The sequence below is a fragment of the Zeugodacus cucurbitae genome, chromosome 5 (assembly GCF_028554725.1).
Source record: "Zeugodacus cucurbitae isolate PBARC_wt_2022May chromosome 5, idZeuCucr1.2, whole genome shotgun sequence".
NCBI lineage: Eukaryota > Metazoa > Arthropoda > Insecta > Diptera > Tephritidae > Zeugodacus > Zeugodacus cucurbitae.
Window position 1 is genome coordinate 3,484,282 of NC_071670.1, and position 17,249 is coordinate 3,501,530.

At 31.6% G+C, this 17,249-nt stretch overlaps 2 protein-coding genes across 4 annotated transcripts in view; one reads left to right on the plus strand and one right to left on the minus strand.

Annotated features, from left to right (window-relative positions):
- LOC105208667 (serine/threonine-protein kinase PAK mbt) overlaps positions 1 to 17,249 on the plus strand; it is a 35,357-nt gene that overhangs the window by 10,247 nt on the left and 7,861 nt on the right. The gene's annotated exons all lie outside the window — the stretch shown is intronic.
- LOC105208669 (glucose-6-phosphate 1-dehydrogenase) lies at positions 167 to 13,250 on the minus strand. Of its 3 annotated transcripts, none has more exons than XM_011178650.3 (5): positions 12,625 to 13,250; positions 2,382 to 2,497; positions 2,155 to 2,301; positions 1,864 to 2,081; positions 167 to 1,562 (listed from the first exon to the last, which is right to left on the minus strand). In XM_011178650.3, exons 1-5 carry the CDS (start codon positions 12,665 to 12,667, stop codon positions 506 to 508), a joined length of 1,581 nt encoding a protein of 526 aa, XP_011176952.1. In that variant the 5' UTR covers positions 12,668 to 13,250; the 3' UTR covers positions 167 to 505. The 3 variants fall into 3 exon arrangements, with proteins under 3 accessions (XP_011176952.1, XP_011176953.1, XP_011176954.1); XM_011178651.3 differs by lacking the exon at positions 12,625 to 13,250 and adding an exon at positions 2,840 to 2,927; XM_011178652.3 differs by lacking the exon at positions 12,625 to 13,250 and adding an exon at positions 2,605 to 2,757.

Genomic DNA, 17,249 nt, shown 5'->3' on the forward strand with positions numbered 1-17,249 from the left:
TTATGTGGTTGACAAAACGACGCACCTAGGCCTTTGGGAGGCCCATTGTGACACTCTCTCATCTATAATTTCCTAAATTTCGTAATGAACTACCGCTCTCTTTCATGAAATAAATTCATAAATTCAAAACTCGGCACACACAGTCGAAAGAATACACTTTGTATCGTTCAGTTTGTTTGTATTTTTTTTTTGTTTTTTTTTTTTAAATTTATTTAAAAACTTATTCATAAATCCATTGTTCCGTATACTTAATTTATACAAAATATATTGTATTTGCACTGAACAAGTACAAAAGTCAGTGTTTTTCTCGCACAATTCATTCATTACATCATCATTTACAAGCTACGAGTACATTTACAAATATATACATACATTTTATGTATTCAAAACTGTACATATGTATGTATAACTACTCTTACTTAGACATCCGTTATAAAATAGTTTAAACAATTGTTTACATGTTTTATTTGTCTTTTCTATGCATTTGTTATTATCATTGTCCCCTCTACTTCCTGCCGTGCCACTTGTAAGACCCATAATATTTGAAATTATTCTCGCCGGTCTTCTGATCAGCCTCCTTGGGACCGCGTGAGCCAAACACATATGGTATGGGCTTCACTTTGCTATTTTCGATCTCATGCAGCACCGGGGTGAAAATACGCCACGCCTCGCGTAATTCATCCGAACGCACGAAATGCATTTGTGAACCGCAGAATACATCCAAAATCAGACGCTCGTACGCATCCGGCAGATAGGAGTCCTTGTAGCGATGCTCGTAGGTCAAGTCCAACTCAGTCTCCTCCATATCGAATGTAATACCGGGACTCTTAGTCATCATTTTGAAGTAGAGCGCCTCACCGGGTTGCACACGTATGACCAACTCATTGCGTTTGCTGTTACCCTCAAAGATATCACCGGGCACATCGCGATATTGTATGCGTACTACAGCTTTACGTTCGTTCAGCGCTTTGCCGCAACGTAATATGAACGGCACACCCTCCCAACGTTCGTTGTTGATACGCAGCACACCCTGTGCAAAGGTGGGCGTATTGGAATCCTTCGAAACGGTCGGATCATCGAGATAACCCTCGCGCGCTTCACCCTGGCCTTCGGGATTGCCGACATATTGTCCCAAAACCATGTCGTCCAATGTGAGTGCTGGAATGCTTTTCAGTACCTTAACTTTTTCATCGCGTATATCATCGGGTTGACACGATGTCGGCTTCTCCATGGCGACCAGTGACAATATCTGCAGCAAATGATTTTGCATGACATCGCGTATGATGCCGAACTCATCAAAGTAACCGCCACGTCCTTGTGTGCCGAAAGGTTCCTTGAATGTGATGAGTACCGAAGCAATATTTTCGCGATTCCATGTTGAGTTGAGGATTTTATTGGCGAAACGTATAGTCATGAGGTTCTGCACCATCTCTTTGCCCAAATAATGATCGATGCGATAGATTTGTTCCTCGTGGAAGAGTGAGGCGAGATGATCGCTCAGCTTCTTTGATGTGACATCGTCGCGACCGAAGGGCTTTTCGATGATAACGCGGTTCCAGCCGCTAAACGAAATAGAAAAAGAAATATGAGTGGATGGGGCTCAATGTATGGACAGCGAAATGGAAATAAAAAAAAATGGAAAAATATGGTTTCTAATATGCTGGAATATTTCGATTTTTTAAACACGGATCTTTAACTTACGCGGAAGAGGTAATCTAGTGAGAAATCGACTACCTTTATATTGGATAGACAAATCGGAATGAAAGACCTTTACTAAGTACTACCATCTATGAAGAAGACTCGGATCTTCCATTTGAACGAAACAAGACGTCTATATATACTAAAACTTTCTTTGAAACTCACCGTTCAGATAGGCAAATATCCTTAATATTCACAGTCACTTTATCGAAGACGGAGGGCGGCAAAGCCAAATAAAATATGCGATTACAACTGCAGCGACACTCCAGACGCTCCAACTGCTCCTTCAAGGCGACAAAATCACTGCGTTGATCATAGCTGCCGGCAGCATAGGCGTGACATTGCCAGAACTCCTCATACTTGGCCTGCTCGTGTGGTTGCACCTGACCATAAACGAGAATATATATTTGTACAGCATATACTATGTATATATGTTTACCGTTATTTTGCGCTTACCTTCATATATTGATGACACTTTGCACGCAATTCCTCAATCGTAAGCTTCGAACGCGCATAACCGCAGAATTTTGTTGGTTTCGGCAGCAAATTATCACGGAAGAGCCACCACAAGGTGGGGTAGATTTTCTTCTTGGCCAAGTCACCCTGTGTAAAGTGACAAAAATTGTTTTTTTTTTTAGTTTTATGTTTGTTTTAAGTCGCTGCGGAGTGCACTTTAGACTTACCGACGCACCAAAGATGACGAACGTGTGCGGCACATGGGAATCGAAGTGTGTACCCTCGCACTTCATGGTCGGATTCTCAAGTGATTTGATGATGTGTTCGAGTGCGGTTTCCTCTTCTGCAATATATAATTGATTTGCTGCTTTAATAAAATTGCATTTTGTGGTGAAATAATTTTAATTAATTTTTTCATTAAAAAAATTTACACGAAATTTTTTTTCTAACCATAAAAATAGACGCATGTTTTTTGCTTAAATCTCTATATCAGCTGCTGTATGCATAAAATTATTATTTTAAACGTTAAACAATAATATTATTTTAATTAATTATAAATAACTTTTCGAATTTATTTAGTATTTCAACACATTAATTGTCAGAACTTGTTATCACAACGTGCTTTAAAGAATAATGATTTTTTTTTTCTCAAAATATGCCGTCTTCACGCTTTTCCAATGCATACCCAACAAACTGATCCATTCGCGGCGTTTGAAAAACTAAATGGAAAATCAAAGCGCTTGCCTCTAGAGAGCACACCGATCGTGCCGATCGCACGTGTTATACTAATAAGTACATATGTAGGTGTATACGTATACACTATCTATTTTTATTTACATATGCTCAAACAATTGTATATATGTATGTACATATATATTAATATCTATTTATCTGCTAAATACTCAAAATTCGTACAAACATGCACCCATACATTAAAGGCGACGGCGGTCGATGGAGCGCCGAGAATCGGCAACTTTTGTGGTGCAAATAAGGCGTAAAACGTCAATATATTATATGCGGTGTGTGTTTGTTGTATGATAATTTTCACAGTTAATTGTTTGTGGAAAACTTCAACGAGTTTTTTTTTGTACTTAGCATTTTATGGAGTGCATAGTTATTAGTGGACTTGTGACTTTAGTTTCATTTGCAGGTGACCCTTTTATAATATAATGAACATCGTCTAAGTGCTTTTAACACTGTTTGATCGTTACTATCGCAATGAGGAAGAAAAAGCCTTAAATAATACTTAAAATATATATGATTATTATTATATTATTCATACTAGTATAATATAGACCAATAAAAAATTATGCGCTTAATAATAAAAATACACCGCGTAACAAATTAGACTAAACTCACACTAAAATCTAAAAAAAAACTCGATTGTTTGACTTAATTATATTCTATCAGAGAACAGTTTTGAATCTGGATTGACTGTAGAAAATAACTTTCATCGTTACTAAACCCCACATGATCTTTATAATATTCCTTGGGCAGCTTCACATACAATCCACAGTAACATAGGATAGATATATGTCTATTATTGGTTTTAAAACTTATACAAGATGTGTTCAAAAAATAACGGGAATATTAACATTTCGCAGGTTTGAATTATTCATTTGTCGAATTTTCATTTATTCCATTGATCTAAATTTTTTGAACACACCTCTTACATATGTTACCTATGTATATTTCACGTATTAAATATTTAGTTTGTATATGTGAATTCTTTATTTATCTCAGGATCGTTCAACTTTAATTTTTGAGTCGTAAGCTTCGTCGTTTGCTGAATAAGCATATCTAGAAATGCTATACTCAGGTAGTCTACTATAATCTATATATACTTGTTAAATAAGTACTTCGGTTTCGAATTTCAATTAAGGGGTTAGAGGTAGTCAGAATATTCGTAATATAATTTTTTTTTGCATTTTCGTTAAGTGTAAAATCTTAAAAATATTCTCTGAAAATTTGAAACTGAACTACTTTTCGAGTTATTCGACAAATAACATAGAGCGCTCAGGCACTCCAACACAATAGTGTCAAACTTTCAATGCGTTTATCTCAAAACTATGTTTTTTGAACTGGCGACAACTGTAACTCGATAACCGTTCAGTAGATTTTAATGAAATTCAAACAGCTTTTAGAATACATAATAAACTCAGGCCTGATCCGAAGGATTTTTTTTTCAAAAATTTCGATTTTCTACTTCGGAAGCTCATATGAGGTAGGAAGCGACCACTCCTTTGAAATATTTGAACCTCACTACAACATAACCTAAAAATCGTAACCTAACCTAAGAAATTCAAATTTTTGGGTATGTTTAGATTTTTGAGGGATTCCATTGACCTCAGCAAATATTTTAAGGGATAAGGTGTGATCATAAGAGAAGATTGTATTATTCTCCATAACTCAGTACTACGCCATATTGAATTTCACTTGTAAATTTTATACCAACACACGCTCGTATTTTTTATTAAACTTTTACGTCACTTGTACGATCAATTCATATTCATTTACCTTATTTAAGGGCTCAAATGACGCTGATTATATTTAATGGATCTATTACTTGTACTTACATAAGTATGTATGTATATAGTAAAATGTCGAGTCTGGTACATATGTACATCTATTACTCGTGTTTACACATAACAATCTTATCATATATAACGTTATAAATAGTGTACCGCTATGTTTGACAAGTAATTCGAGTGGTGGTATGATTTACTACAATGACGAAATTATATTTCGAAACAATATGATATTACAAATATTAAATAAGATATGGAATAATATAACAAAAAGGTAATTCAGCAAGCATTAGGGTGATCAGTTTCGATATAGAAACTCTAAACTCTGTTAATGTTGCAATTGTCAGTTTTTAAGGAGTGTCAAGAAGTCAGCCAAAAATCGGTCTCAGTAACGAACGGTATTTTTTGGAAACTTCCAGAACTTTCTCCAAAATATCACAAGTGAAGCCCTTCATACCGATATGTATTATTTACACGTATACAAGGTATGTTCAAAAAATAACAGGAATTTTCGTTTTTTTAAGTGGCACACCTAGTGTGAAATTAAAAAAAAAACGATTTTTTTCATATTTCGGTAGATTACTTTACCTTTATAAATAACATATTAAAATTTCAAATCGATATTTCAAATAGTTTTTGAGTTATAGCAATTTAAAGAGCAGCCGCTTAACAGTGAAAACGAGCATTTTATCTTTAAACGCGCTTTTCTCGAAACAGCATTTTCCGAATTTGCTGCAGTGAATTTGCTCAAAAACAAATGATCCGATCATTATCGATTTTTTTGCATGTTCTAACATAGTTCTCCGTACAATGACCTATCGATTTTTGATCTGATCAAAAAATCGAATTTTGGCAGGCCAAAAACGACAAAAATTTTGGGTAAAATTCGACTATTTTTTTTTTAAACGCCGCCATATTGTCAATTCGCGCCGTTGGAGATCGACTATAACTTAAAAAATATTTAATTTTTTTCTTCAAAAATTTCACCGTATATTCTTGAAACATGTATAAATATATTCTTAAAATTTTGAAATAATTGATAAAGTATTTTTTTTTAATAATAATTCCCAAAAATCACCTTTTTTTAGGCCATTACACTAGGTGTCCCACTTAATATTTATTCATTCATCTACATTAATGTTATCGCCTTTAAAATAGCCTCCATTCGACATTGTGCACTTATCTCAGCGCTGCTTTCAATCATCGAAACCCTTCTCAAACTCGAGTTTTGGGATAGTCTTTGACTATTTGAACGACCGAATTGGACTCTCCAAACCAATGCAATTTTAAATTCTACAATTCCCGTTATTTTTTTAACACACCATGAATGTGCAAGCAACTAATACTACAAACTGGATTTTTTTTTAGATCATTATTTTTATTATATGCATGCAATATATAATATCAAGGGCTCCGTGCAAATAATACTAAAGTCAGAAGCCCACAAATATCCACTTAGGCCTGCAATTACGGGAATAAAAACTGTACTGAGCTAATGCTAGGTTGTACGAGTATTTTGAAAGTCATTAAAGTTTGTCCGCTCGCAATTCACTGTGAAAACAACAAACAGCCTGCGCGTAGAAAGTGGCGTGCCCCCCTTTGTATGCCTTCGAAACAAACAATTCACGCCTCTCAGCTAAGTTGTATATGTTTTTTTTTTCTTGTATATAAGAGTTGGAGTATATTTACTGTTTATATAAATGTATGTAGATATGTATATAATAGTAGGAGAGGTGCAATCGAACGATCGGTACGCTCTCAAGCGTCAAGCGCTTTGTTTTTCACCTTATTCTAGTGGAAAAGCATGAAAACGCAATATTTTCAGCAAATTATATTAATTGACTAGGGAGACAGTCGGAATTGATCCAGTTGACTTTTGATTTCCTACTGAATGAATACCCACATAAATATTTATATATTTGATAAAAAAATCGCACTTAGCTACAGCGTTCTTATAATATGCTATGCCTAAACGCTATAGAAATACATATTCATTAAAGCACATGTTTTTCCATATTTATGTATTGCCACCACGTGCTAGCACGCCTCCCCGCATACACACTCGCACACCTGTATGCTTTGATCGTTTCGAGAGTGCTGCTCACATTTACTAATGCGACTGAGCGAAAACGTTTTCTTAATCACGCGATAATTTTACATAGTCGCCGCTGTACAGTCATTGTATACTAATTTATGTATGTACATATATACATACATATGTATGTTGAAACTTTGAATGGACGTACTAATAAGGGCATAGAGCGCCAAATACGTTTACTTAAATTCCAATAAAAACATGCCTCTTTTTATTTCAATATCGGATAGTTATAAAAAAATTTCACACAATTTGATTTAGAAAATACAGTGGAACTTCTCACAACTCGAAGTTCTCCATAACTCGGAACTCTTGAAGAGGCAATAGAGTGCTACTTCGTTCCATAAATCGAACTTTTTGACCAGGGCATAATACTGAATTTTAAATGTTATCGTGGCACAATTTGAAAAGAGTACCTCTATATCGTATGGAGGAGAACAACAAATATGCCATTACTCTAATGGATTTTTATAAATCATGGGAAAAGCATTCTATTACTCGAAGTCTCTCTAACTCGAAGTTTTTTTTTGGATTATGGTGATTCGAGTTAGAGAAGTTCCACTGTATTTCCAATTAGAAAAATAAATTTAATTATTAAAAAAAATGTATGTTAAAACTTTTTGGAGATCAAACTCTGTTCTTTTGGCGATCTAACTCTGTTTGAATCGATAAATTATATTGGTCTACAACTTTGCTTCCGCCGTATTTTTGTAAATTTAAGTTTTTTTTTGTATAAAAACGATTACAAATGTCGATGAGCCTCAGACGCACTTTTCTTGGAATTAAAAAATAAAAACAAAATTTCGCCGCAAATGTCGAGAATTCGGCTCAAAAAGTGATATTTTCAGTTGAGAATAAGTTAGGGATGCAAACAGATCTCTACAAATATTTTGTTAGGTTAATGTTGACACAAATGTCCAAGATCGAAATAAAAAGATTTAATCGATTTAATCGACCAGTGCTTGACCCTCGAGACATTCCCGCAAATGTCGAGAATTCGGCTCAAAAAGTGACATTTTCAGTTGAGAATAAGTTTGGGATGCAAACAGATCTGTACAAATATTTTGTTGGGTTAATGTTGACCCAAATGTCCATGATCGATATAAAAGAAAAATCGATTTAATCGACCAGTGCTTGACCATAGAGACATATATTGGAAAACGGCGAAAGCAAAGTTGTAGACCTAATAAATCAGAGATAATTCGGTGATAATTTTTCCTTTTAAGATTTTATTCCATAGTTCAGTAAGGAAAAGAGCGTTTTCATTACAAATGATTTAGTATCCAATTCGAACAATTCACCGATTAAAAATAGAAGACCCCGGGAACAGAAAATTCGAAAGTTTCATTTGGTTAAGAGTCTTTATGTCTTTTTGTCTTTATTTTTTTTTGCAGAAAAAATCTATTATTTAAAAAAAAAAAATTCATGTGGAATTTCCGGAACTTATCAAATTTTTTTAATGGTTACTTCTAATACAAGATTTATAACGTAAAACACAAAAGTTATTTTTTAGAAAATTTAAATTTGTTAGGTGATATTTCTGATTAAAAAAAGTTTTTTTTTTTATTTAAGAAAATAATTCTGAATTAAAGGCAACGATAGTTTTTGTATTCAACTTTTATTGATAACAAAATGTTATCAGCATTTTTTCACACATCACCAGATGGTGCGAACTGCTCGTACGATCGAATAAAGTGTTTTTTCACAAATATATTTACATACATCACAACGATCTAAATTTTGCGAATGCATTTACATATATTTCTACTATAAAAAATATCTTTACGATGATGCCACACCATTGACAATAAAAAATAAATTCTCGCAAAGCTTTAGCATTGTTTGAACTAGTCAGAGGCTAAAAAGCAAAAAAGTTGCTTGCAAAAGCTTTTGTGAAAGTTTTCTAGTCACTTGGCAATGACATTGCCGCTGTCATGCAAAGCGATCGCGCGATCGTGAAATATATACATATGCATGTATGTATGTATAGTGAGTACAATGTGACTGGTGGTGTGAATGTCTAGTAAATTAATGCGCATACTGTATACATATTACGTTAGATTTTGAATTGGAAAGTGATTCCTGTGCTATGCCCTTGCATAACACAGCTGGCGTGAAAATGACAGGCGAAACGCATGCGCTTAGTAGATACTTTGTAATTGGGCGAAGGTTTTAGTAATAGAAAAAAAAGATAGAGGTTAAAGTGAGTCGTAGGCATAAAGAAGGTTGAAGTCTAAGCGTGTTGTGGAAATTTTATGTTTGATCTCATGTTTGCAATTAAGTTTATTACTTAGCTATGGAATCAGATACTGACTTCATACTGTTTATTTTGCTGTTTACTGTTGAAACTAAAGTGCAAAAATTAACGCTTGATTAAAATTAATTTAAATGAATCGTAAACTACTAAATAACGTTTTATAGAAGAAAAATGAGAAAAAAAAATAAATTTTTAAACACCGTAAAACGTTATTTTGTGAAATAGCATGAAAACATAGTATAGATACAGGCGCTGGCTGACACTAATCCAATACAACTTCGCTAAGTTCTTGAAATTTTTGCTTCACAAACATAATTTCCTGACAAAAATCATTATATTCAAAAATAGATTAATTAAAATAAACATGAGGCCCTTACTTTTGCACCTAACTGAATAATTTTGAATAATTTAGATTTATAAATTTTGAAAGGCCTTTCAATCTAAAGCAAATTTTCATTCAATAATCGCGGAATCATTAATAATTAATTAAAAAATGTTGCTTAAAGCTACTTCACAACTTTCCATATTAATATAAAGCCTATCCCCAGGCGCTACTCACCCTTGATTATTACTCAGTTGATTATAATTTGATATTTTTTTGGTTTTTTTTTTATAATAATTGCTTCAAAAATAATTTATTGTTCGTAGAATTCAATAATATCAAGAATATATAGAGGTTATCTGGCAAAAAAGGAGTAGCAGATCTTCGTAAGCTTCAAGGCACAACTTTTCAAAACTACGTGATCACACTTAATGTCTTTATATTGGAAAAGTTTAAAGCTTTTTACTAACAATTAAAATAAATAAAAAATAAAATTGTGAAATTCATTGAACGAAGGTGAAAATAAGGTGACTCCAATTTGACATGCTATATCAATGGGAGGTTAAAACAGCACAGTCATTTTATCCACGCCTATATACCAATATATGATTTCTATTATCAAAATTTACACTAAATAGATTGCCTTCTTATCTTATAGTGGTGCTCCAAATCAAGTCGAAATAGATGTTGCTGATAACTTTCTACTGTTTTGAATGTCATATATATATACATATATGTGTAAGTAGGTATATTATCAATTAAGGTTACCGCGACATTATCTCCGTGCTAATGACACACCATATTGCTGTATAAATATAGTAGTACTTTATAAATATGTCGATAAGAAATTCGTGAGATTTTTTACGTAGATGTCGAAAGAGTCAAAAACGTTTTTAATGTTGTATTAAAAAAATTACGTACGTACATAGGTATGAAAGTTTTTTTTGTTATAATTACAAATCAGCCGGCAAATATACATATGTACTCGTTCGTTGCGAATAAGAAAGGTTATCATATATTGTCTACAATATACCCCCTACAAATTATTCTGTACTACTGGGAGTATTATAAATTTGTCTGTCTGTAACTTAGGCTGTATTCTGTAACATTAATTATCAGTTACTTTTTTAAAGTGTCAAAATGAAACATTCGAGATGGCAAGGCCTAGAATGACTAGACTATTCAACAGAGGACGTTAAACAATTAAATGTAGAATATATTTTTGTTCGTAATTTTTTGAAAATTCTTAAAAAAAAATTTTGTTATTTTTATAAGTATTTAATTTTTTTTATAAATTTTTAATTTTTAAATATATATTCGTTTTATTTTTACATTTTAGAAATTTAGCAAATAATTATTTTTTAATTAAATAAATATTATTTATAATAATTATTTATGTTTATTTATATTTTTATCTTTTCATTTATTACTACAATTTCATTTTGACAGAAAACCATAATTTTTTATATTTTTTTTTCTAACCATTTAAAAAACTATTTTGATGTTTTTACAATATTAATAATAAATATATATGAATATATATTTTAAAATATTACTACTATTTATTTTGATAGAAAATTCTTTATAATTTTTAATTTTTTTTAATTCTTCAACTATTTTATTCCTTTTAGAACATATTGTAATTTTTATAAAAATATATCAAAATCATATTATTAAGGCAGTAGTCTGCTTTACAGGCTTCAAAAAATCGTTTTTTTTTTGTTTTGTTTTAAATCTCTTCCAAAACTATCCAAGAATATGTCTTTAAAATTCCAGAGGCCAATGCGACATATTTTCGAAGCTAGAGCAGTTTTAGTGGCCGAGCATCGAGCAGGTGCGAATGCTCAGGCAGACCTTTAAAGCGCGTTTTCTCGAGTTTTCATTTTCACAAGTGTTAGAAAACTGTGCCGGCGATAGCAAAAAGAATATATGTCCGATCGAAACCAAAGTGATCTAGCTTCGGTATTAAATTTGAAATCTATTTGAACTAAAAAAGTTGGACAAAAATATTATTTAAACTACTTGTTTTGCAACTTAAAGTCAATTTTTTTTCTTAAAAAAGTGAATTGTTTTTTCAAACATTGAAAAAATTTTGAATTTTATAACTTCTTCGGTATTTTTATAGTTCATAAAGAAAAGAAACTTAAAAAAAAAGTTGGTTCGACTGTTTCAGATGCATCGCACGACCTCCATCACCGGCACCGATTTACAAGTGCAGACTCCAGGCGCTCCAGAAAAATACTTACAACTTTGAAAAAATTTCAATATTTTTTAATAATACATATTGTTTTTAAGCCTTAAATATAGTACACAATAGTTTTAAAATTCCGTTTGCCGCAATCATTTCCTTCCCTTTAAAAAAAAATGCTAAAAAACGCTTTTTTTCGGCTTTAAAGCAGACTACTTTAATTCAATTCTTAATCCAATTATTATTATTTTGAAAAATTATATTTGTATATTTCTATTTTTATTTTGGCATTTATTACTACTTTTTTATTTTTATAGAAAATTATGATAGTTGTTGTTTTTAATTTTTTTTTATTTTTTATTTGTTGTATTATTTTATATATTTATATATTTACTTATTTTTTTTTTAACTTTAAAATTATTATTTAACATTTCCTAAATATTTCTATACCAAATTTATTTTCCAAATTTTTAATCGATTAAAACGTTTTAAATAACAATGGTTTAATTGATTTTTTTTCCGCCCGGGAATTATTTCATGCAATATACATATAAATAACTGACTATAAAATATTAATGAAAAAAATGTTTTGCAGATAATTTTTTGTGACGTCAAGATTCGTTTAATTATACGCTATTTAAAGAATCGCTCACGCGTTTTTTTAAATTTAATTTAAAAAAATATCAGGCCGTCGAATTGCCGATACTTTAGAAATAGAATAGAAAACATTTTAAGCTACTAAAATAGTGTTATCTTAACAGGAAGAACTCTACACTTCATTGAGGGAGACTTTAAATAACTGCTGAGACTATACAGCTAACAGTTTTAGGGCTTTCAATAATACAAATAAAAATAATAATAATAATAAAATCAATATTTTTTAATTTATTTTAAATCGTTTAAATTATTTAATTTTCTCTGATTTTTTAATTTTATTTTTATTTAATCTTTAAAACCATTAAACCAATGTTTAATAATAAAAAGCATTAAGTAATCGTTTGCCATTTTATCGATTTACACTTTCACTTTTCTCGGCTGGCATCTTCAAATTCGCTTGTTATCACCTCCATTACAACTTACCATCATATTTACCGTTGCCATTGCTATTGTGTGTGGTGGCCATGATTGTAACAATACAAATATTTTCAGCTGTACTTAAATTTGTTTTAGTTTACAATTAAATTGTTAATAAAGACGCTTTGCGGTTATTTTCACTCGTTCCGCTACGCAATTAGTATTTGCTCGTATCTGTTTGTATGACACGCTGACTGAAGACTCGACCGGCTGCGGCACAGCAATGTTACGGCGATCAGTGCGGCTTCGAACGTTAATTGCAACTAAAACACGTTTTATGCGCAAAATTTATAAACTTATACAACAATCGTTCGATTGTTTGTTTTCCACAATGAAATACCAAAGCACGAAAGCGCGGCGAGAGGAAGTGGCGTGGCGATCAAATGAATAATGAATATGAAATGTAATTAAATCAAATACACTAGAGCCAAGTGATTCAACTTGTGAGTCTCTGCTGATCTTTGTTGGGGCAACAGCTTAACTGTTACACACACACACAAACACACAAGTGTTTACTATATTAATTGTTGTTGTTGTTGTTGTTTAATCAGCGTTGAGGGCAGCGCGCACACAGCAAATAAGGATTAACCAATTGAACGACAGCGACTAAGAGCGTCTACAAGCGAAGAACGCGGTTTGAAGACTGTCTAATTTACAACGATATTCAGCTGTTAGACCCCAACTGCTGGCTGGGGAGCCAACCGCAAGGTAGCTTGCTGAGCATAAAACGCTCCAAGTTGGGACAGCGCGAAGAGCGCGCACTTAGTAAGCAAGAGCACTTTATGTGTGAGTGTGTGTTTGTGTTTATATGTTACAAATTTACGTGGGTGCGCTTTAACGTAGCTGGGTTTGAAAAAGAATTAGAGAAAAAATTAAATTTATATTTTTATACCCTCGAAACAAAAGTTGCTAATAGAGTATTATAGTTTTGTTCACATAACGGTTGTTTGTGTCACCAAGAAATAAAAGAGTTAGATATGGGGTTATATATATATAAATGATCAGGATGACGAGTGAAGTTGAAATCCGGATGTCTGTCCTTCTGTCCGTACAACGGATATTGAGTAAAAATTGTGATACCTTAAGGAAACTTGGAACACATGTTCCTTGGGACCGTGAGAGGGTTGCAATGGGAAAAATCGGACCACTGCCACGCCCACAAAATAACGAAAACCGAAAGTGTCATAACTAAGCCATAAATAAAGTTATAAAAGTAAAATTTGGAACAAAGCATCGCACTAGGAAGGAGCATATTTAGATGAAATTTTGTTGGGCAAATAGGCGTGGCCCCGTCCCCAAATAGGTTTTTTGTACATATCTCGCAAACCTATAAAGCTATATAAACCAAACTTTCTGCAGTCGGTTATCTTACGTACTCCACCACACAACATGAAAATAGTTGAAATCGGATAATAACCACGCCCACCTGCCATACAAAGGTTAGGTTAAAAATTACTAAAAGTGGGTTAACTCACTAACGAAAAACGTCAGAAACATTAAATTTTACAGAAAAAATTGCAGAAGGAAGCTGCAGTCAGATTTTTTTACAAAATGGAAAATGGGCGTGTGGTATCGCCCACTTATGGGTCAAAAACCATATCTCAGGAACTACTCGACCGATTCGAATGAAATTCGGTATATAATATTTTCTTGACACCCTGATGAGACGTGTGTAAAATGGATGAAATCGGTTCACAACCACGACAACTTCCCATGTAACTCAATTTTGAACTCCATCTTATTCCTTCACTTTATAATATATATGTACATAAGGAACCAATAAGATAGCGGAATAAAACTTTACACAAATATGATCTGTGGCATATCTTGTGAAAAAATTTTCGAAATCGGATTATAACTTTTCAAAGCCCCGAAAATCGAATATGAAGAATTCAGTGCCCCATGGTAACTTTTCACCGAAAATTTCGATAAATCTCTCAGGTATCTTAATTTAATTTATAGGAAATCTTTTTCTTCTAAAAGTGTGTCTCTGTACCAAAAATGGTTAAAATCGGGTAATTTTTTTTCAAATTGGGTCAAATTATGTGTTATCTTAATAAAAATATATCAATAAATTGCGAGAGTATAAAATGTTCGGTTGCATCCGAACTTAGCCTTTTCTTACTTGTTAATTTATAAATTCATAAAAAATCAAGCAGAATTTTTATAAATTAAATAATAATAAATAATAATGCTTTTAAATAGCTTGGTTTGGTAAAAAATTAGAGAAAGAATACAAAATTTAAATTCATAACTTTTTAAATAAAAAGTTCATAAAAAATCAAAAAAATCACGATTTTTACCAAATATTAGGTCTACAACTTTGCTTTCGCCATTTTCCAATAGATGTGTCTAGGGTCAAGCACTGGTCGATTAAATTGTTTTATATCGATCTTGAACTTTTGTGTCAACATTAACCCAATAAAATATTTATAGAGATTTGTTTGTATCCCAAACTTATTGTCAACTGAAAATGTCACTTTTTGAGCCGAATTCTCGACGTTTGCGGGAAATTTTGCTTTTCTTTTTTAATTCCAAGAAAAGTTCGACTGAGGCTCATCGACATTTGTAACCGTTTTTATACAAAAAAAAGCGGAAGCAAAGTTTTTCATAAGCTAATTCTACACTAATGGCTTTGTAGTATTTTTTTTAGGTTATAAAAAACTCAAATAATTCCGTGTTGATCTATAAACATATACTAATTTATGTGTATTTCTCTGAAGTGTATGAAATATTTAAATTAACCAAAATTAGACTTCGTTTGTAACCTTGTACCGCAAACTTAAGCACCCTCCTTCGTAATATATACGCATGGGTGCTTAGCTAATTTTATAAATAAAAAATATCGTATAATATATGTATAGTAGCCGAGTGGCAGTGTGCGTTGTAAACAAATGAAATGAAATGAAAACACAATAGTGCATAAAACATGGCGTAGAAGAAAGATATGGTTTATGTAAATAGTCTCGAAAAAATGGCAACAAGTTCAAATTATACACCGAAACAGCGAAAAGTTAAAGGAAACCGTAATTAAACAAAAAACATGCGAACAAATAAATCTTATACATATTTACATATGTTGAAATGTATAAAATCACATACTTACATGCATGAATACGGTTCAATGTGATGAGATGTGGCTCTTACCTAGAATAATACTATACCGATAAACATACCATATATTTTTTAAACAAAAATTAATTTTTTTAACCAAATTCATAAAAAAAATATATTTGGAAGACTCTGTGGAAAGCAATAATTTTTTTAATCCGGGTTTTTTTTTTTATTTAAATTAATAAACAATTAAAGAATATTTTCTTATTTAAAAATTTTTGTGAATTTTGTTTTTTAATTTTTTCAGCTATTTTTTTTTAAACTGTGCTAAAATATATTTACTTTATGCATACAAATCTGTATAAAACTTAAAATTCTTTGCTTTTACGTACAAAGTAAATAAATAATGTTTATGCTGAAGGTTTTACAGCCCGAGAAAAAATTTAACAGAAAACAGTAAATTGCTTATATTTTTTTCTTCTAATTTTACTTGAAATGAGATCACTTTTAAAAACGTAAATATCACGCTCTAATTCTTCCACTCACCTTCTAAAATGTCAGCAACAAAAATTTAATTTTTTTATAATCAAATTTTCGTCAGTTAGTTTAGGTTAGTAGACAGATCTCTTCATATGCAGGAAGATCTCACTTGAACAGTTGTGAGTTTAAAAAATTATCCTCAGTACTGTAATTAATTTTTACAGTTACGATTATTAGCTATTCACAATTTATATGTATATACCAAATAATTTTGTATGCTTCAGATTATATATTTATTTAACTGTTCTCCTTAAAATTTTTTAAAATATTTTTTTTTTAGTATTTCAATATTATTTTTTTTTAATTCTAAACTTCCATGAATTCGTAATTTTTTTCTACATCTGACTATATTAACTGTTTTTTACTAATCATTCAATTCGATTAAATGTCATTTTTCAATATTTCTCCTCCATTCTAATCTGACCTCTATAGGACAAAAAATTTCGTTTGGTGCCTCCCACTCTTGCAAAACAAAAACCAAACAAATTTTGATAAGACGAAAAAAAATATTTTTTCTGTAATAAATAGCGCTAATATTTGTTTTTCGAAATACATACTTATACATTAATAAAATCAATAAATTGACAAAAATATATTTCTCACGTGGTAACTGTGCGCTGGCGCATGGGCATACAGCAGCAACAATAATAATACAAAATAAAGCGATTTGTGTTGCATTAAATTTCAAAGCGAAACGATAAGCGTGAAGTATTGTACATACATACATACGTATATACATAAATATATATAAATATACAAACACACATACATACATACATATTTATACGAATCATTGAACTAATTAGGTACTTCAGTACTTTTTTACCGGCTGTATTATCAACATCAGTCCATTTAAACACCTTGCACACTTACTTATATGTGTGTGCGTGTGTTTGTAAGCAGCGCAGCAGTGTTGTTCACAAACAATCGCTCATTTCATTTATTATAATTTAAAAATAGTCGCATTTAAGAAAATATACAAAAAAATAATGCTATTTTGGTAATTTTCCTTTAATGCTTCCTAATTAGCTTGCAAA

Coding starts and splice junctions, on each gene's coding strand:
- LOC105208669 (XM_011178650.3), bottom strand. CDS start 12,667: ATGGCCACCACACACAATAGCAATGGCAACGGTAAATATGATG. Junction 2,082..2,154: donor AGTGTCATCAATATATGAAG/GTAAGCGCAAAA, acceptor GTTTATGGTCAG/GTGCAACCACACGAGCAGGC. Junction 1,563..1,863: donor GATATTTGCCTATCTGAACG/GTGAGTTTCAAA, acceptor TATTTCGTTTAG/CGGCTGGAACCGCGTTATCA.